The 21,774-nt window shown below is 33.8% G+C and overlaps 3 protein-coding genes across 3 annotated transcripts; 2 read left to right on the forward strand and 1 right to left on the reverse strand.

Moving 5' to 3' along the window:
* The first annotated feature begins 1,004 nt into the window (after positions 1-1,004).
* On the forward strand, positions 1,005-3,809 carry LOC134267903 (uncharacterized). The gene is made up of 2 exons (XM_062750106.1): positions 1,005-1,194; positions 1,696-3,809. The coding sequence occupies exons 1-2, from the start codon at positions 1,036-1,038 to the stop codon at positions 2,761-2,763; spliced, it is 1,227 nt and encodes a 408-aa protein (XP_062606090.1). The 5' UTR covers positions 1,005-1,035; the 3' UTR covers positions 2,764-3,809.
* A 5,076-nt stretch (positions 3,810-8,885) lies between these two features.
* LOC134267900 (uncharacterized) lies at positions 8,886-13,883 on the forward strand. Its single transcript, XM_062750102.1, has 6 exons — positions 8,886-9,112; positions 9,856-10,140; positions 11,792-11,980; positions 12,468-12,536; positions 12,915-13,121; positions 13,498-13,883. Exons 1-6 carry the CDS (start codon positions 8,935-8,937, stop codon positions 13,722-13,724), a joined length of 1,155 nt encoding a protein of 384 aa, XP_062606086.1. The 5' UTR covers positions 8,886-8,934; the 3' UTR covers positions 13,725-13,883.
* A 2,412-nt stretch (positions 13,884-16,295) lies between these two features.
* Positions 16,296-21,300, reverse strand: LOC134267901 (arrestin domain-containing protein 3-like). The gene is made up of 7 exons (XM_062750103.1): positions 21,183-21,300; positions 20,195-20,347; positions 19,615-19,841; positions 18,963-19,142; positions 18,474-18,659; positions 17,461-17,569; positions 16,296-16,558 (listed from the first exon to the last, which is right to left on the reverse strand). The coding sequence occupies exons 1-7, from the start codon at positions 21,193-21,195 to the stop codon at positions 16,437-16,439; spliced, it is 990 nt and encodes a 329-aa protein (XP_062606087.1). The 5' UTR covers positions 21,196-21,300; the 3' UTR covers positions 16,296-16,436.
* Positions 21,301-21,774: the final 474 nt, after the last annotated feature.

A 21,774-nucleotide genomic window follows, 5' to 3' on the forward strand; every position in this document is an offset into this window, starting at 1 on the left:
CGCGCATGCACGTGCGCTTTGCTCTGATTGGCTGAAACTAAAGTTTCAATATCTTTCTTGTTTTTTGAGGAGATCCTTTGAAATTTTGAACATAGCCATGCATTAGGATATCCTACAACATGATATATAGAAATTATCATGAAAACACGTGTATCACGTGCTAAATTTGATTGGCTGAAACTTTTAGCTATAACTCCCTTGATTTTCAAGCAAACAGGATGGGATTTAGAACATGATATATAAAATTTTTTAAAAAAAAGTATGGTCAAAATAATGCATACATGATAAGCTGCAATCCATTGGCTGAAACTTTAAAAAGCTATAACTCCCTTGGTTTTCAACCAAACAGGATGGGATTTGGAACATAGATATATAAAATGGACTTCTACAATAAGGTATGGTCACCATGCACATGCATACACGTGCGTGTACGTGAGCTGCAATCTGATTGGCTGAAACTTTAAACAGTTATAACTTCCTTGGTTTTCAAAAACAGGATGGGATTTGGCATAGATATATATGATGGAAATCTACAAGAAGGTGATGCACTATACATGTGCGTGTACGTAGGCTGCAATATATGGCTTAAACTTTAAAATAAGTTTTCAAACGGGATGCATTGTAAGAATACAGATAGATTTAAATTACAAGAATATCTAATTACATTATGTATCTAATTCAATCTGAAATGGGTAAAATCAAAAATACACTTTGAAATACGAATTTTGTAATACTTTTGGATTAAATACTTTAATATTAAGTATATTAAAATATATATTGTGTAGACAAGATGATATGGTCATTACGTATATGCCTTCAAGCGCACACATGCAATGCTAAAATTTGAATGAGCATGGTACATTTCTGGGTAAACATTGTTAAAATTTCAAATGCATAGAGTTTGTGTTAATAAATGAAGCTTACAGGGAATATGGCACCAAAAGGGAGATGGGGGGCGTTTGGGGAACATCTGTAACGGTCCCCGTTACAATTAGCACTAGTTCACATCGCTCGTTATAAGTACTTGTAGATTAGATGGCTATCATATGTTATATATACATGGAACTGAGGCGCAGGATCTTCATTTTGCGAAAGTTTGTGCGAGCACCACATGGCTTAACGCAGTCCTTGACGTGTAGCTGGTGTAATATCTATTATCTACGGTCAAGGCCTGTGCTACACCCTCTAAGTCAGGTAAGATTGGGAACTGATGTTCTGGGAAAAATTAATTAGCAAGATTATAATATTTAGCACATTTATTTTTCATGAACATTTTTCTAGCGGATACTCATAATGGCTCCATGAGGAAATATTTGGATCGTTTATTTATTTATTTGCATTACAGTAATCCATTCAAAACATTCGTATGGAATTCCGTTACTGACAAAAATAAATTAAAGTTTGTTCCGTTTCATTCAATACCCCCCACACACATAATGTCGAAGTGATTCCCTCTTGCATATCCAAATGATTTTATATCTGCATATTTTATACTTATATTCATTATTATTATATTTTATTATTTTTTATTTAGTTATCCCCCCTTTAACATGTTTAATTTAAATGCTTTTAGTGAGTTATGCCTTTGATGAACCAGCTCGTGCATTTGTTCGCCATTTTTTCTACAGAAATGAGAAAAGGTGTTTGCTTGAAAGCAGTAAGTATAGTATACTATTGTGTTTTTTTGTGTTGCAGATTATCAGATCATACAGTAGCATGGGGAGTTTAATTGCTGAGGATACCCTCCTGGGTGTGGGGAACCCCTTGTTGGATATGACCGTCACTGGACCTGATGCAGAGTGGTTGCTCAAAGAGTACGATCTTTTACCAAACAATGCGATAATTGCCACAAAGAAGCATGAAAGTTTATTCAAAAAATGTGTGGAGGAGTGCAAACCCATCTATCTTGCTGGTGGTGCCACACAAAATACCATCAGAGTTGCACAATGGCTCCTCCAGCAACCGAAGGCCACGACATTTTTTGGTGCCGTTGGCAATGATATGTATGAGGAAATTTTATTCAAGAAAGCAACGGAGATTGGCGTGAACGTAAAATATGACATCCATTCTGATAAATCCACTGGGAAATGCTGTGCTATCATCACTGGTGAGGACAGGTCCTTGGTGACAGATTTAGGGGCTGCCCAAATGTTCAATGTAGATTTCTTGCATAAGCCTGAGAACTGGGATCTAGTAGAGAAGGCCAAGTATTTCTACATAGGCGGGTTTACCTTACCTGAAAGTAAGGCTGCGGCGTTAAAAATTCTAAAACATGCTGCTGAAAATGACAAAGTTGTTATCATGAATCTCCATGCGACTTTTCTTTGCTCCCATTTTGCAGACTTTGAACTAAACATATTACAGTATGTTGATGTTCTCTTTGGAAATGGAGACGAAGCAAGAGAGCTGTCTAAGGAAATTGGATTTGGAACTTCAGACATTAAACAGATTGCACAAAAAACTGTCAACTACATGAAACTCAATAAACGTCATGGCAGGACAGTAATTTTTACTCAGGGACGATCTCCAACAATTGTGGGAAGACGAAATGAAATCAAAGAAATTCCAGTTGTTCCTGTAGAAAAACATTTGATTAAGGACACTAATGGTTGTGGGGACTCTTTCGTAGGGGGATTTCTGTCACAATTTGTTCAGGGAAAAACAACTGAAATCTGCTTAAAATGTGGTACATATGCTGCCAGAGAAGTCATTCAAAACTATGGATGCAACTTTCCAGAAAAGCCAAATTTTGTTGTAGAATGATTAGTATTAATAATTTAGATTTTTAACTACCAAACATATCCTGAAAACGTACTATCTATTCCGACACTTGTGCAATCAGTTTCATTTTGAATTCCAATTCTTGTTTAATTTATTATTTAATTTTAATTACTTTTTACATTCTGAATCTGCTGATTTAATGGGTGCTTTAGGTATTCCGCATACGGGTTCTGTATGAAGTTTGATATTCCCCTTTCATTCCATAGTTTAAATTCCTCTGACCTCTTATTACAGGCAAATGTTTATGTTTGCTATCAGATGTTGACTTCTTTATTTCTCATGGAATTTGTTCATAAATATGTTATTATTTATGTATTTAATCCGAGATTCCTCTGACTCTAACCCCTTTGTGACGTGCAGGGGAGATGCACATGCCCCTGCATCATAATATAAAAGCAGGGGTTAGAGTCGGAGGGATCTCGGATTAATATATATCTTACATACAGAAATATGTCCCCGAATTACAGTTTGTGATGTAGCCATATTCTTGATAATCATCATATCAAGTTTAAATGAAGAGGACAAGTTGATACACTTACTTGTTCTGGTTGTAATATTAAGTTGATGCAAATCATAACAACAGTATTATTTTTTGAAAAAAATGTTTACTTTTTGACAATTTTACATATTGATCTAGTTGCATAGTTTCCCTTGGTGCTATATATGTGAACGGCATTATTTTCCCTTTATATTTTTAACTTACCAGTACTTTTTTATAACGTTGGTTGAAAATATTGTGATAACTGTGATTAAACCAACAGCTTTCATTCATTCGTTCTGTGTTGATTTTGCCTGGGAAAAGCATCCAAAAATCATTTGTTGATATGTCCGAGCCATTTTGATTGACATCGGTAATGGAATGTTTCTATGCAGCAGAACCATAGACACTGGAAGGAATTTTTACATGTTCCTACAGACACACCACTTCTTTGTAATGCTCACTTTACAAACTGTAACAATTATGTCGTGCAGTTTGCCGTGTTGTTTTCGTTAACTGCTGATTTTATAAAGATTTTGATAATGGCAAATGACTAATTCATGTACATGTTATAGTACTTTTTACATAATAAATGAATATTACTTTAACACAACTCAAAACAAAGATTTTGTCAGTGAAGTATTCCTTAAAGATGTTCTCACAAAAAAATCTTGTCTGGGGTACTTTTCCTTATATATAAAAATTTCAAATGTTTAAGTGTTTGGATTTTGTAAAAATGTACTGGTTTAGAAATCTTGTATTTTGTTTGATAATGCACTAACACAGTTCAAAACATGCCAAAAGCTGGGGTATATAAAAATCTGTGGCATGTACTTTGTATTTTGTTTGATAATGCACTGTAAAGTCAACAGCATGATACACCTATCTCCGTTATGATTAATTATCAGTAGCAAACTTTTCTAATCAGAATTATGAGTATGGCTGCAGATGTTGTATTTATGTTGTCATGACCACATAGGGTAATATAATTGTAGAGGTTCCAAAGTCTGCAAAATTAAACAATTTGGCTAAAATTTCATCGATGGAGCTAGAATCCATTTGCTGCGAAAACTGTCGATATAGAAAGTCCTTATCCGCCATCAAGTGATTATTCTAGTAATTATGGTAATTTTCAATTACTTTGATTACAATGAAGGTTGTGCCTCGGCTTATGGTTACCCTAAAATCATTTTTAAAAAATCAAAATTAATACTAAGTGTTATTCAACACTGAGTTTAAAACCCGAAATTACATGAGTCTACAAACATTTGTAAACACCGTTGATGAGAAGATGCCATATCTTTAAATCTAGGGTCTTAAGCCAATTTTCAGACAGAGGGAATTGTTCCAAGTCATCATGAAGCCCTGTGTTAAAGATCATGTAGGTGTTAAGGCACTTTTTTGAGTATCATGCTATGTGTTGTCTCATCGGAAGTTGATAAAAAAAACTTCCTGTTAATCATGATGTGCAAACAAGATTTCATCGCTCTAGATATTTGAAGTGTAACTTGCACTTTAAAAAGTTTATATACTGCATGTGTATAATAAACCTGTATAAAAATGTATTTTATATATTTGAGAGCCCAAGAATGTGTCCATCCATGTATATGAATCTAAATAATGAAGTGCATTAGAGTTTGTTGTATTTTATATGGATGTTAACTTAGGATTTCTCTCAAAGGAATCTAAGAGACATTGCATGTATAAAGATATTTCTTTCTGCTTCTATTCTGGTGAAGCAATAATGAACCAGATTATATTATAACCAGTTACGTGCTAAAGTACTAATGCACGTATTCAAAACAATTTGCAGTTAAAGTCATTATGCACCATCGTGTCCTTTAATCAGTCATACTTTATTATTACGTCCTTTCAGATCTCAGCAAAAAATGTAGGACAACGAAGGCGTGCAAAATATATATAGCTTCAAGTATATAAACATCTTTAGGACAAAATTTGCAGCTCTCCACCGGCCATTGGTGGCGTCTCTATGAGAGTGAAATAATTCTAGAGGGACATTAAACAACTTACAATCAATCAATTAATCACATTGGTAGAGGATCGTTAATTTTCCAAGGTCATTATGTAAATTTTTTCGAACAAAGGTGATTCTAGTATAAAATCAAAGATAATGCATTTCATTTGTCAGTATGTCACTTTGTTGTCCATGTACCAATATGTTTAATTACTTTATAACCTTTTCCATGTCCATTCTATCGAAGAAACACACCTATCCATCAATTCAAAAGAAGATATGTAACTTATAACATATATGACTCCATCCAATCGAAATACTTAAAAGAAGGGCGTTTAAATTTTGAGACGGCATCATTATCTCAAAGATTATTCGATACGCAAGAGCATGCTCTGCGAATGAACAATTTCTGAATGGAGACAAGCTATTGACAAATAATTTCATTAAACAAGAATATCAACAGTCTCATTTAAAGTCACCATTTCGCCAGCTCTATGGGAGGCAGAATGACCTTGTCAGGAAATACAATCTATCATTTAGTCAAATATGACCGTCGTTTTTCATACTAATAATTAGGCCATTACTCACTGATATCCATTGATATTTTCTTTATTTTCCGATCGTGACAAAGAACACACGGCCGGTGTGACTATTCAGGTTATGCTAACTTCTTCATGGCACCTGATCTCACCTCTGATGTTAAAGAGGTCCATGTTTGCTCTGCTTCTGCATGATTTGTATTGTTCAAATGTACTTTGAAGCTTAAATTCATACTGTTCGCTCTCTCCATTTTCCATTCAGATAAACTGGGGCACCAAAAATGTGATTACCTCATACAGGCTAACTGGGATGACAAAAGCCCGTCAAAGTTAAAAGTTTCAATGAAATTAATGAAAATATCTAAACTTATAAATTACTAAATTTGCAAATTAACTCCGAAACGCTTGCACAAGAGTTCATACTTTCTCCTCTAGGAATACTTACTTACTTACTTAATCCTCTTCGTGCTGGTTAGCACATAAGGCCGTCACCAGAGACTTCCATGCTGGCCTGTCCTGTGTCCATCTCTGGATCTGTCCCCATGTCCAGCTGTTTTTTTCTCATCTCTTTCTCCACAGATCTTCTCCATGTTTCTTTTGGTCTTCCTCTCTTTCTCTTGCCAGATGGTGTCCATCTCAATTCAACCCTTGGGATGGAAGTTGGGTGTATTCTACATACATGACTTATTCACAGCCATTTTCTTTTCTTTATAACTTGAGATAGAGGGGTGGTGTTGGTCTTTTTGTACAGCTCTTCATTTGAGATGGTATTAGGCCAGAAGATGCGTAGTATTCTGCGAAGGCAACGTGTCTGGAAAGCATCTACATTTGTAGCTTGTTTGAGATGGTTTTTGTAACTTTCCATGCTTCAGCACCATATAGGAGGACCCCAAGCACGTTGCTCTTGAAGGTCCTTATTTTGGTATTTATGCTGATCTTTGCTGACCTCCAGATGTTTCTTAGTGCAACATACGCTCCTGTGGCTTTAGAAATGCGAGCTAGCTGAGAATGTTTTCTAAAGCTAGGCGATTAACACTGTCAAAAGCTTTTGTAAAGTCGATTTTGATGTAAAGTGGAGAGTTCCATTCATTGCTTTGCTCTAATGTTTGCCTGAGATTGAATATCTGATCGGCACATGATTTCCCCTTTCTAAAACCTGCCTGTTCTTTCCGCAGTATAGGGTCTGCTATGTCTGTGATTCTGTTCAATATCACTCTGCTTAGCACTTTCATGGATACCGAGAGCAGCATTATCCACCTATAGCTGTTCCAGTTGGAAATGTCTCCTTTTTTGGAAGTTTTACTATAAGGCCTGTTCTCCAGAAAGTTGGTGTCTCTTCTGATTCCCATATGTTCTGTAGAATATTTGTCAAGATGGTAGGTGTCCAATATTCTTCGGCCTTGAGGAGCTCTGCATTAATCTGGTCAATGCCAGCAGTTTTTCCATTTTTAATTTCCCTATTGCTTTTTTCACCTCTTCTATACTGGGTGGATCTGCATTAATATCCAATGTGTTGATGGCTGGTGTTATCAGGACCTCATTCCCTGTATCATTTATATTGAACACTTCCTCAAAATGTTCTTTCCATCGTTTCTGTATATCTTCTTCTTTTGATAAGACAAACTGACATTTCCTTTTTTTGTCTCTTACTTGTAAATCTGCTGACTGAAATTTACTGAATTGTGTTTTCGTGATTCGATAGAGGGTTTGCATATCTTGTTTAGAAGCTGCTTGTTCTGCTTCATTAGCTAGCTTTTCAGTGTATGCCTTCCCGTCTGCTCTTGCATTTTTGTTAACTTCTTTGTCTATAGTCCGATATTCTGCTTGGAGATATCTTGTTGTCTCTTTGATTTAGTGGACAGGATTTCCTTTTTCTTTTCTTTACGTCGCTCTACTACAAGTATTTTCCATGTATTCTCCGAGATCTATTCATATTTTCCCTCTTTCTTGGGCCAAGTATTTGCTGCGCATTATCTAAAATAGTACGTACCTCATTAAATGTGTCCATATCAATTTCATCTGAGTGTTCCAGAAGAGCTGCAAACTTGTTCTGGACTTTTAATTGTAAAGATCTCATAACCTTCGCATCTTTAAGCTTTTGGATGTTAAAAGGAGTCGGTCTTTGATCTTTCTTCCTCTAGGAATACACAAAAACTGCAAAACCTTTCCGTTATGATTGAAGTTCTAGAACATCAGATGGTATCGAACCCGATGTTAAAAAGAAAATAGAACCAGAGGTTTCAATATAGTGAAATTTGATACATGCAAGACTATGAGTTATCCATATATCTTTACATTGAAAGTACATGTAAGTAGGACTAATGAATTTACAAATAAAATGTGCATATTTGCAAATAACACATCATGGCGACGAGCTCAAAGTTAAGTACAATTTTTGTAAAGTAATAAACTTACTTAAAGAAAATGTCGGTTAATGGTAATTTGTTTAAATGTGCATGAAGTAAGTAAAAGTGGCGCCTTAAATTGTCACATTTTACCAAATACATGCTATTCTCTGTTTTTTAATCTAGTCTTTTGTATTAACTAAAAGATAATTTTTTGGAATAAAAATTTCATTTGTGAAAAAAAAAATGTTTCCCCGCGCTTGCGCGGGATTTCAACTATTCGTAAATATAATTACTTACATTCATTGGTGCATACTTACTTCAAAAGGTGAACTCCATAATTTTCCGAGCATTCCAAATACCGGTATAACATTAAATTAGAATTAGTATTAAGATAGAATTCATACATGTAATTAGTGTATCTATTTCATACATGTACTTAGTAAATATATTTCTCTCACAGTATGTCGTGGCACAAATATAGACGCAAGAAATGTCGTACAAATCTTTTGATTTAAATAAGTTGATTTTTTTTAATTTATTTTTTTAAAGAAAAATTTATCATTAATTGCATATTGCACACGTTATTAGAGTTTATTTGCACATATAGACGCAAATATATAGCAATATATGCATGAAATTATTGGACAAAATTCTGGAAAAACATAATAATGTAAAACCATCGTTTTGTAAATTAAACGACACGGTCTGTTGACTTGTGTTTTTGACCCACTAAAATTTACATCGTCACCATCTTTAACAGTTCACTGCTTACACAAAAAAAATGATTGTGTCGTAAAAGAACATTCCCCCATAATGTCGAGAATCGTGCAAGTTTCCGAAGCTGAGCAGCGTGAGAATTTCGTCAAAACCCATCCAGTGGTGACCTGGACATTTGGAGCAGACGTTGAGTCGAATCTATCGTCTGATCGCCGAAATCTTACCTCCTCGACCTACGTACGGTTATCTACCTCCAGAAGTCAAGAATCAGAAGGTACATGTAGTCCAATTATTTATGTTAAACTCTGTTGCTAGAATTTAATTAAGACGGGGAATTTGTGAAAGTTCAGTTGTGTAAACAATAATTCTCCTGTGTTTTATTCCACTCATTTTTTGATGCGATGTAGTTATTTTCAGGATATATTTTATCTACCTGTTTGATTGCAATACCTGAGGAAATTTTATAACGTTGAAAAAAATTCTGAGAATCTACAGTTGTTGTATTAGTTAAATAATAGAAAATAAAATCCTCTGTGGAAATATTTTATGCGTATTCAAGTTTTACGTATTGTCTGTTTAAGGAACCTAATTATGAATAAAAGATATATAATTTATGAATAAATTAATGCATTGTATTAAATAATATGCATGTAGTAACGTTAACATAAATAAGATGAAAAGTAACGGTTCAGTTAAACTCTTGACCTTATTTTTATTTTAAGTATAATTTGAACTGCCATCATGAAGTACAATAAATCAACAATAGCCATTAGTTTATTTATATTAAAAGAAATTCAAAAACATATAGCAAAAACATTATAGATGTAATTGTGTATTTAACTAAGAAAAGCATAGACGTTTCTTCAAAATAATTTGAAAAATGTTTGATAAATTTAAAAATATTATGTATATGAATATATCTATAATCTAATAACGGGTATTTTGTATTCCATACCATTTTTTCTTGATTTTTATAATACGAACATTTATTATCATATCTAGTACGTTAACTTACAGATAGCGGCGTTAAATCAGCCTCTAACTCCCATAACGAGGATGAGGCGCCGGTGTCCCCTACCTCCTCAGCCTCAGAAGACACCAAGAGGAGGCGCTCAATACTACGAAAGTTATCCACCTCCTCCGGCTTGTCCCTCCGGTCCCACCCCTCATCCCCGCTGTTTGACTTCCCCACCTTTGAAGAGCTGTTTGAAGGGAAAGGGACGTTCAAGTTGACCAGGCATCACAGTAAACCATATTTTTCCCGCCAACAGTCATATCCGGGTCCAGCGGAAGCAGTATTAGGTTAGATAACTATATTATTGTTTTCATGTCCTTAATACCTTTTAAATCCCAACAAACTCATAACTCCCACCGGGTACCCCCTCCATTACATCAACTGCACTGATTTCACAGCCATATTCTGACCATTTTGGTGTCCGGGTACATGATATCAAGACATCGATCGAGTATGATAAGTTTTTTTTACGTTACTCCCAATAAACTAAATTGTTATACCTTTAGAAATTTGTTCCTATACAATTCTATACAAAAAAAGTCTAACATTTTTAATGTTTTGCTGAGCGGGCATAAAAAAATCGATGTTGGACCGCTGAGTGAGATGTTGGACCGCTCGGAGAGATGTTGGACCGCTTACGTCACAGAGTGGGCGGAGCTTAATCTCATTTCCATTCGCTGGTGTTAAACAGTGACAGATCTGATGTTACATCACGGGATGAAGTACAAAATACATGTAAATATATTTAAAAAAAACAAAATGAAATGAAAGGTATAACAAAACATTTATTGACAGAGTTCTCGGGCAAAATGCGTTTTGTCGAACCCTCGAACCAAACTGTCTGCCTTCGGCCTAACGGCCTCAGGCAGACAGTTTGGTTCTTGGGTCCGACAAAACGCATGTTGCCCTCGAACTCAGTCAATAAATGTATAATAAAATATATGTATATCTTGACATTTGTAAAATCACTGGAACTGTTGGGCATTCTTGTTAATTTCACTCTCTTAAAAGGTACAAGTATAGCATTTAATAAAAAAAATTAATAATAAAACAAATCAAACAAATTGAATTTGAAAAATAGAGGGGGACAAATAGAAAGTAAAGACCTTTATCTGAAATGTAAAAGGCTTGTTTTCGTAAGTAAAAACAAAATTGCATTTATTTGTTTAGAATGTGTAAATAAAAGTCAGTTAAATGTTTTGAAACGGTAATCGGTCGCTGGCTGAAACAGTGAAAGACCTTGATAAATATTCACTGGTCTTCTTTATTTCATTGCCGTAGTGAATTCAACTCAAATGTTTTTCTTTAACGCAAACAAGAATTTCATTGTTCCGGTAAATGCTTTGCTTAATCATTAGTTTTTATGGAGGATAGAAAGAAATATGCCAATTAGAAAATGTAAGTTATGAGAATGTGATTTTACCTGCATTAGTATTATCTGGAATGAATGGCAAAATTTTTCATTTTTAGCTCATCTCGACGTTGTCGGGAGCTTATACTTTAATCAAGTAGTCAGAATCCTACTTTAAAAGTGTCTGTAACAGATTATTTATTTCCAAGTTACTCTTTGCCCTATATTAATCACAGTTGTGTTGCCTGAATGTTGAGTACGTTTTCACTATACCATTCAGGGTCAGCTGCTGCTTTTTCAACCAATAATTTTCCATAAAAACAGTCTCAAGGATCATGAAACTTAAATAAAAATTTAAGTCATGAGTTGTATATTCATCACAAACGAATGTTTAAAAATATACATGCTAGTATTTGAAAGGGTAATGATTCAGTCTAAAATGTCTTAATGATCTAAGGGCCAGAATAATGTGTTTTTGGGACAAGTGAAAGATTTAGAAGATTCATTTCTTAAATAAAAGAGCTACATAAAATTCTGAGCGATGTTTTGTACCTGTGTATTTTTACTTTTTATGTATAACATTTCAGACGAGAATGCTGATGACACAGGGATTTCCCTCACAGCTACGGAAGAGAAACCAAAATTGTTGAAAAGGGTCGACAGTACCATGTGTCAGAGTTTCAGCTCGTTGGTCCACGGTAGCTGGAAGGGGTCCAAGGGATTCCGAGGGTATCGTAAGCGGCTAGGAAATGCACTACACCACCGCTACTGCATGTGTTAGTGTTATATATTTTATGGTTAGAATCGAACACACCTGTAAAATTATGTTTATTAATTATGCAAACCCAGCAAATTTAAAAGACATGTTTAAGCTTAGCAATCAGTGCGCCAAGTCTCGGAAAATGCCGTTCATTACGTACTGGGCTTGATTCACACTATATGGTGCAGTTAAAAAAAAATCAGTTTGGACTGTTTTACTTTTTTCTAACAATATCAATACAAAATAAAGTTAACAATCTTAGGATCTTTCATGATCTCTGGGCAGGACAACTTTGTTCTCAGGACTTTCTCATAATGAATTGTTCATTTAAATTACTTTTGATGCATTGATAACGAATACATTTACCCGAAGCTCAAATGATAAATGCATCGATTTCTTCGAGTGCTTATTTATTCTTATATCAATTTTCGTTATTATTTAATTTTTTCCCGCTATCGAAAACGAAAGAAAATGTCTACATCTCATTATATTGGTTTTTACAGGTTGTAGATTTGAAAGCACCCTCTTCATAGGCCTCTACTGCATCGTGGGACTCTTTCTTTCCTCCTCGGGTAACACATTTTAAAGTTTTAAAATACTAGTAATTATCTTTTAATTGAATTTTTTTTTTGCGAAAATATACTGAGTATTTCTAAGTTTTTTTTTTTCAAATAATTTTTGTATTATTTCCATTTACAAATCATATATATGTATTTAAAACTATAAATAAGAGAAATTGTAAAATACTGAGTAACAAAGACACTAGAACAAGATTAAACACTTTTAATTTATTTTTTTTTCAAATTATTAAGTAATAATTATGGATAACTATAAAATCACCATACAGAATGAGTTTCAAAGTGTTTGCAATACTTGACATTATGAAGGGTCACCAGTAATCCTATATTTATCAATTAATTTCAATTCAACTGATTAAGTATCTGTTCCAGGTATCGTGTGCTACATGACCTGTCCGGACGAGATTCTAGTCTCCTGCTACCTGACAGTGGATGGGATTTTGTCGGTATTTGTATTTCCTATCCTTGTAATGGGATGGACTAAGCGAGTAGGCGGCTGTGTGGGGGATACAGAAGACGTGGGGACCGGCACATTCTGGATTTCTGTATTTATCCTCCGAATTCTCTTAACAGCATCAGGTAGATATTATTTGGTGTAGTTTGACTATCTCCATTGTTTTCTGGTTGGCATATTCAGTACTCTGAGTTTTGATTTCCATATGAAATGGAAAACCTGAAATCTGTATTGCCGTATGGTATCAGAAACCCTTGGCTAACGAAGATGGCACACTACTAGATTATTATTTTAATGTGTGACTTTGCCTTACTTAAAGACAGCGTTCGAGGTGGGCTCTGAATCTGTCCTGATTACCTATGTTTTGAAGAGTCGCAGACTTTTCTATGCCCATAGCTTATCAATACATGTAATCATTTAGCTAAAACTCTGAGACTTAAAAAAGTTTAATGGAATGCTGAATTAAAATGATTTGTCATTGATATTTTTTTCTCATTTTAGGAACTTTCGTCTGCATTTATAGATACTATATGGAGAAACCTGTATGGACATCAACAATGTGTCAGTTCGAATTTTATGCACTTCTTGGAGGAATTGTGTTCGAATGGATTTTCTGTGTAACTGTGATATTTCTTCCCATGTGTTTTTACTGTCTTTTCTATTGTTTTGCGCCATCATTCGGAGTCAAATCGGGCTCATACACTATAAATGTTAAGGAACAAAAATAACAGACAAAAATTTATTGAGTATTACACAGAAACAATTCCATAAAGAAGACTGTATGAAGCAAGGATAATCTATACATGTAAATAATTTCTTTTGTCTCAACAATGCAATAAATGTTCAGATTGCTGTCTGTATTCAAATACAAGTATAATATATTATATGAAAACAACACATCATGTTGATTTATATATACTTCAAAGCTTAATAACAGATAATAAAAAAAAAATAAATCCCCTACGTTACAATCAAAATTTGAAGGTAAAATGTCCCGATTGTTAATTTTCATAAAGTCTACTTTAAATTATTGAATTAAAAGAAAAAAAAAAACTTTTGTTGTTACAACTATCTAATGCTTTATGCAAGTTGTAGATTGTGCAAATTATATGTTTTGATCACTCGATCGCCGTGAATGATATTTGTCAAACAGTTTCGAAGTGTTTGAGAATACAGACATTTACTGTGCTCGGACCAATGATCAAGATAAACGATGAACTATTCATTGCTATCTTCCGTGGACTGTTTTTGGTAAAAACATCTTTAAAATTTCGAAAAAGACGTGAGCTATATCCTTCTCGATTCCGAATCGGTGAAAATATAACCCCCTCCTCTTACTCTGAAAACGCTTCTCCAATATTTTGTAGTGACTTCGTCGTTGTTTACGTTGTTACACTGTGCATACTTATTAAAAACAAACGCTACACATCTACTTGAGAAAACACAAATTATACTAATCACCAACAATATTTTTCGTAGATAAATTAATAATAATAACCAGTTTGTTTTCATAAGTACTGTAAACGTTTTATATTTTTATTTGTAAGTATGAATATGTTGAATGTGATTTCTTTTAAAATTGGGAATACGTGCAAGGGTATTTTTATTATGCTTCTTAGATACTTTGTTATAACAAACAACTTACAACTTCTTGTGCAACATATGAAACAATTACGAACAAGCTCATTATATATATCGTAAGAGCAATTCCGACTTAAGTAGATTTTTTTTTTAAGTTTATATATTGAATCAAATAAACCACATCTAGTCTTAAGAGGAATTAAACTATTTTTTGTAGTACATGCACAAAAAAGGAAAAAAGCTATACGTAAACTGAACTTTAAAAAACTGAAAACCCTGTATTTCACTGTGTTAATACAAAAATGGTGTGTAATCAACAAGGGGTGTACATATGATATGAATATCATTAAATTACAAACTTAGTAGTGAAATACAGGATATATTAATTTACTTTTAAAACCAAATACAAATATATAATCACCGATAAACTAATTATTACATGCGTGGATCTAGAGCGGGGTGGGGGGTCAGGACCTCAAACCCCTGGAATTTGCAAGGTTATTAAATTATATACTATAGAAAATGGAGACCTTGGACGCCCCTTGGAAAACGCAGACCCCTCCCCCCTTTTAAACGCGAATTTCTGTTAAATTAGTCGGAAAAGAAAAAGGTTAGAAGCATTAGAGTAACAAAGAGAAAATGCACTTTCACTTTATAACCAGTTGTGCACCCCACCCCACAGGAACCATTGACCCTGGGGCCACATATTTCAAAATTTTATCATAAATTTTATTTCATCATAAACGGTTGATTAATACCAAGGACGAGATTTCAAAGCTTTAATTTAATTTCAGACTATGTACCCTCCCCCCAAGTACCCATGACCCAGGGGCCCTGAATTTGACTATTTTGGAAGAGGCAGCTTTCTTGATTTGAACATATTTTATTGTCTATATACTTTACAATTGGGATTGGGCAAAAGTTCTAAAAACTTAATACGCCCTTTCCCTACGTATGCATTATACCAAACATATTTACATACATGGATTTCAGCTTAAAATGAATTAACACAGAAAAGCATAATATATAATCAGAGCAACACACATTCAACAGAAATCAAAACATTCCTTATGTAATACACATGCTGTATAAAATTTGCAAGAAGTAATTATTGTATCAACCATCGTCCTGATTTTTTAATAACAAACAGCTTTCTTCATCATGAATATGTACTTAGATCATTGGCATAATACCCAGAAACCAAGGGAAAAAAATTCAAAGAATTCATGCATTTTCACTATATAATTCACAAATCTGGAAAAGGCATCCTTCCTCATCATAACTCGTATATACATAGTTCATTGGTTTCAAACCCAGGAGCAGAGGAGAAGATTTTCAATTCATTTTTACTATATAATCTTTATAGACCCGCCCTAGCACTAGAACCCCTGACCCTGGGGCCATGAAATTCACAATTTTGGAAGAGGCAGCCTTATTTAACATAACTATGTACATAGTTCGTTTATTTAATACCCAGGAGCAGAGAAAAAGATTTTCAAAGAAAATAATGCATTTTCACTAGATAATCTATATAGCCCCACCTTAGACCTAAGACCCCTGACCCTGGGGCCATGAAATTCATAATTCTTTCGCCTTGACCCAAAGACGCTTTATGCCAAAACTGGTTGAAATTGGTTGAGCGGTTGCAGAGAAGAAGCTGAAAACGTCAAATTTTAACGCACGACGACGGACGAAAACGGATAGCAATACATAAAAACAATAGTTTTTTTTTTTTGAAGTATCAATCTCAAAAGTGTCCGAAATAAACCCGTATCAGCCCTGTAAAATCTATATCAGCCCTAGAAGCTGATATTTCTATTGTGACGTCAAGGATATTTAATTTCAAAAAAAAAATCCGTTTAAGACGATGAGTAACAAGCGTATTTTGGAGTAAAATCCATTTTTCCCAGTGTGTCCTCTCCATCTTTTTCACTTTTAATATTAGTTGATCCCCAGACCGATTCACCGTAGGATGTAGCAGCTACAAAGTATATGATTTTGTTTTACAGAATACTTAGTACATGTATCGCAGTTTTGTATAATCATAGAAAATATGAGAAGGGATAATTATATAATTCATGGTGTAAATTAAAGCTTAAAATTCGTATGTTATTGTACGTAGTAGTACAGATTCGATGTTAAAAGTAAGTACACCTAGAGTAAACCATATCTGAATACATTCTCAATATAATATTCTGAAGTTTTTTTTTACTCTTAGTACAATTCTCTATTATCCTAGGACTTTCAGTAAGACGTTGCATTCTCGACGTTACATATTTACATGTAGTGTCTGAAATTTGCACAGCTTTTCATTCTCTGAATGTCAAAGAGGTGGGGCTGAAGTCATCTCATCGTTGTCAACAACAATTTTAAGTTGTGATGTTATTGATTTCTTAACCAATGAGAATTTTAGAGACACTAATTATTTTATTTTATTTTAAGCTTCGAGAATGCTGAAAACCAAAGGATGACAGATAATTGTACTAAATGTGGTCGTTTCCATTTTAAACCTCATTGAGAAAAATTCTCAATAAAAATATTTTTACATAAGATGTTGTTATTTCCTTTACTTATAATACAGTAATTAATGGCCGGAGAAACATATTACATTTTTTATGGTTTTTTGCATAATTTAGTTGGCAACCAACCACATTAAGAGAGCTGTGTGGTTGTGGCCGTCTTAAGACTACATTTCCTTTAGAAGAAGAGCTCCATTTAAAGATATACAAAAGTGATGAAAACTCAACAAGTAAATGTATAAATTTTCTTTGCCAAATGATGGTTGACAGCTAAAGATCGATACCATATTTAAAAAAATCAGTTATATCTGATGCTTTAATTGTCGACCCCAGCCACCTTAAAATATATCTAAGTTGTACATACGCGTCTCTGTCGTGGAAGACTCGCCCGCTGACTTCAGTGGAATTGTGCCTATGATGATTTCAACTGGGAGATGCAAATCCAAAGCTGGTCCAGATGGATCAATGATAAGCTGCAAAAGCGTTTGAATCAAGAAAAAAAAAACTTCCCGGACACTAGTTAATTGTTATTTTAAAAGACATGGAAGCATGTATGGATAATAAATCAAAGTATAAGCATACAATTACGTGGAGTGGGGAGGGGATATGAATTCTCTTCATTACACATGTCATGTTAAATTATCTTTATTACATATTCTCTTAATTTAAGAAATCTCTAAATAGATAATATCAAAGTCTCACTCAGTTGTGTAGATCTTGAATCAAGAACTACGCTGACCTAATACGGAAGCCCAAGTGAGCTTTATTCTTATAAAAATTTAAAATGTCTATTCATTATTTTCATATTTTCTTCTTCTTCTTCTCCAAAACCAATCTTTCAATTTCAACTTAATTTAAATTTGCACAAAGTATCCTTTTACAAAGATACCTTATACTATGACCTCCAGAGGGAATAGTGGGGTCACACTTTGGTTTTAAAGTTGTAGATACATATGTACATGTAGGAATAGCCATGCATTTCGAAAAGTCAAATAATCTTTAAAACTTCTCAAGACCAGCGGGGTCATTTTAATAAAAGTATACTCTGGTAGAGCAATTTGAAGTTTCTGCAAAGGACCCTTGGAAAGGGTTGGATCACATTTAGAGACAAAAATTTTACGAAGAAATTTTAGAAAAATGAGTCTCCTTTTAAAAAATTTACAGCTAGATTTATAATTAGAGAACTCTTTTTAAAATAACGCATACATAGTATCAGACAGAAATCGTATGTGTCAGCTAATGTGCGCTTGTGATGTTAATTCACGTAATTCTGTAGAGAAAGCATGTAAAGAGGAGCTTTCAAACCTGTCTTAAAGTCTTCAGAACAGATGAAATGAAAATGTAACTTACAAATAAACAAAAAACAAAAAAAACAACCTTCACAAAGTATTTGACGTTAATCAAGTCGCAATCCTTTAGATACGATGGTGCCAAAGGAGGGATCACGAATTTATCTCCACTCCAAACGTCTGACTGACCCGGAGGTACATCATCGTGTTCAATACGATTGATTGATTTTATTTCAACTAGTGATTTATCCTTTGACGCATGGTAAGTTGTGACCTGGAACAAATTGAGACTAAATATAAATGTATTTTAAAGGATTTGGACGTACTTATATTATATAATTAAGTACAGAACTGTATTCTTTAGGTGAAGTAAAATATGGGCCAAGTAAAGACAAAATACACAGTCTGAAAATTATCAGTCAGACCGATAAACAGACAGTACCCATAAAGCAGTTGTACCAAATTAATGACCAAGGGGAAACATTGTTGAATACTTCTGAATCTTTTATTCGCTTTTTTCTAATTTTCAAAATCACTTGAAAACTAAGAAGACAATTGTTGATATTAAGTTTCATACCATTTGCAGTTCTGCATACATGTTGCACACACGGGTAGTGCTGTTCTGGACACTGCCTTCAAAATAAATAGCCTCTCCTGGAACATATCCGGTGCGATTAATTTTCAATGTTCCTGCAACAGGGCCGGATTTACAACACAGGCAACACAGGAATTTGGAATCCATCGCTTCGCCAACATTCTTTAAAAAAAAATAATAATGTACACATTAAGAAAACTCATTGAAAATTGGCAGCATTCAAAAAAATATAAGACTATACATGCAATAAATATGTTCAGTGTATATTTACTGTTACATATACATGTGTATATAAATAAGAGCAGAATACTGATACCTTTCGTTCTGGTATATGTACGTCTGGTAAGTGAAAATGGGTTGTTGCACAATGCGAATGTTTAAAATATGTACTAACATCTTTTCGAATCTCAGTACATTAGTCTAGCAGAATTCATTTAAGATACTGTATATCACTAAAGTTTTGCAATACTCTATTTTCGCTAAATAAATATCAACTGTTTATCAGAGAGACAAACTTACTGAAATACGCGAGAATGAAACTTTCGCGAACACATTATCTCGCGTGTTTACGCGAAAATAAAACCCTCGCACATAAAAAGTGAATTTACAGTGCATACTTTCAGGAAATTCTTACTGTTGCCAATGCTTCCTTATTCAAATCCACTTTCTCAAGAACTGTGAAGGGTGTGACAGTTTTAAAATCATGCTTCTCGCCGGGTCTGTCTATGGTTCCTTTAATCGTGTACCGGATATATCCATGTGTTCCCTCGAATGAAGAGGGTAGATGTAGCGGGAGACTGAACCAGAAAGGATAAATATGCTGCCCTCCGTTTAGATAGTCCACATCATCATCTCCATTGTCTAAGATGAATAAATACATGACATGTACATTTTTTCCTTCTACGACCAGATGTTTTTTTCTTTAAATTTCGTGCAGAGAAACCGAAGATTTGGTCAAATTATATACATGTATGTACAATGCCACTATTGTTTTGTAAATGATTGTTGCCTTAAAATCTATGAAAACAATTTTCTCATATTTACATTTAGATTATTTACCATTCTTTACATGTACAACTGTAGGTTACAAAATACCATCAATTAAGAAATGTTTAATATTTATTCACTTCTTTATGAATGATAATTATACATTTTCTAAACCCTCATCGTCACTAGAAAGTTAATATTCTCACACAAACTGAGCTCGCTTATACCTCTTCCAAATACAGCTTTTGTGTCTTTAAAATATTGCTCCTTTGCAGTGCAGTTCACTTTCCGGCTTTTATCGTTCTCTTCCCTGCGACCACGCTTCTCTTCAATTTCTGTCCATGATACACGCGATTTTCCCTTGAATGTTAGTAACACTTCTATTCAAAAAATGAAAAAATAGAAAACACAATTTTGTGGAAATATTTCTTTAAAATATATTATGAAATAAATAGTAATAATTACACCTTTCTCCCTAAGGAAGACTCTTTGAAGGAAAGAGTTTCGCGAACATTAATCGCCGCGAACAATTTATTTTACTAGGTTTTTGTAGAAAATGTTTCTTATTCATGACAATTAGTTGTAGCAGATTGATTTTAAACTGACAAATCGCAAATAAAAAAGATGACGCGAATAAAAGTTGGTTTACAGTATTCTACTTCAAAAATGATCACTAACTTATGAAGTTTTTAATGTAAATTAATTTTTTTCGGAAATAGATTTTGATAATTCAGCAATGATGTAATTTTTTAATAAAAAATATTCATCCTGCTTATCGACCCAAATTTTTCATCTTGAGTCAAGTGAGGGCGTTGAAACCAAAATTGTTTTAAAGTCCGTCCAAGTTTTCAGTTAGAAAAGTCAACTTTAAAATTGGAATTACATACATGGACATTATAAATATGTAGTTGGAAAAGCCTAGATTAATGTTGGCATTATCAACGTTAAAGTTGGAATTTCCAAAACTAATGTCGGAAAAGCTGTCTTTTCAAAGTGTAAGTTACCAACTTACAGAATAAGTAAGTGACACTTGTACGCTTACGTACACTACGGAGCAAACTTTAACAATTAAGGAGAAAATCAAGAAAAATTCAAAGTTTTGCTGATGAAAAAATTGTCAATCGTTAAGACAAGTCATTTCATCTGATGCCAACAACACCATCAAGTTATCGGTAAAAATGATCTACCAAGTAATGCAATTTGAAAAAAGGGTACCATGTATTTTCATCTTGCTTTCCAAATTGACAATTACTTTTCCGCGAATGGCTTCCCCAGGAGAAAATACACCCTCTTCATTTGTCCAATTGTATTTCAAAGGTCCTCAATTTTCCCATTTTCTTAACTTATTAATCTGAAAAAAAAATGATCAGTTATGTATCATATTAAGATATTGATTCAAAAGTAGTATTGTTTATTGCAACACTAATACAAGTAAATGTACCTTCACTACTTTAATCGTTATTCTGACTCACTGTAGTGGCAGATATTTTCCTCTTTACGCCTGATAATTGAACCAACGAATTTTGTAATTGCTTCATTTTCAGTCCTGGCATCTGTGGAATTCTAATACTTGCATTTACCGGGTAAGAGAACATACAACAGTAATAACGTGACATGCTAACTCTCAGCAATGAATTCAAAATTTTAGAACATGGCAATCACTTTTCGCACAATCACCCCTGAAGCAGATATCTTTCCGTTTACGTTTGTCATTGCGCGTCAAATTCTAAATATTTTCGGTGTCTTTGATTTAATTTTAGGGTCACCTGACTTGACCCAGGTTTTCTATTCTGGAACCACAGAACCA

This window comes from Saccostrea cucullata, unplaced genomic scaffold (assembly GCF_032062105.1).
Source record: "Saccostrea cucullata isolate Sc308-1 unplaced genomic scaffold, CSIRO_AGI_Scuc_v1 ctg1293, whole genome shotgun sequence".
Classification (NCBI taxonomy): domain Eukaryota; kingdom Metazoa; phylum Mollusca; class Bivalvia; order Ostreida; family Ostreidae; genus Saccostrea; species Saccostrea cuccullata.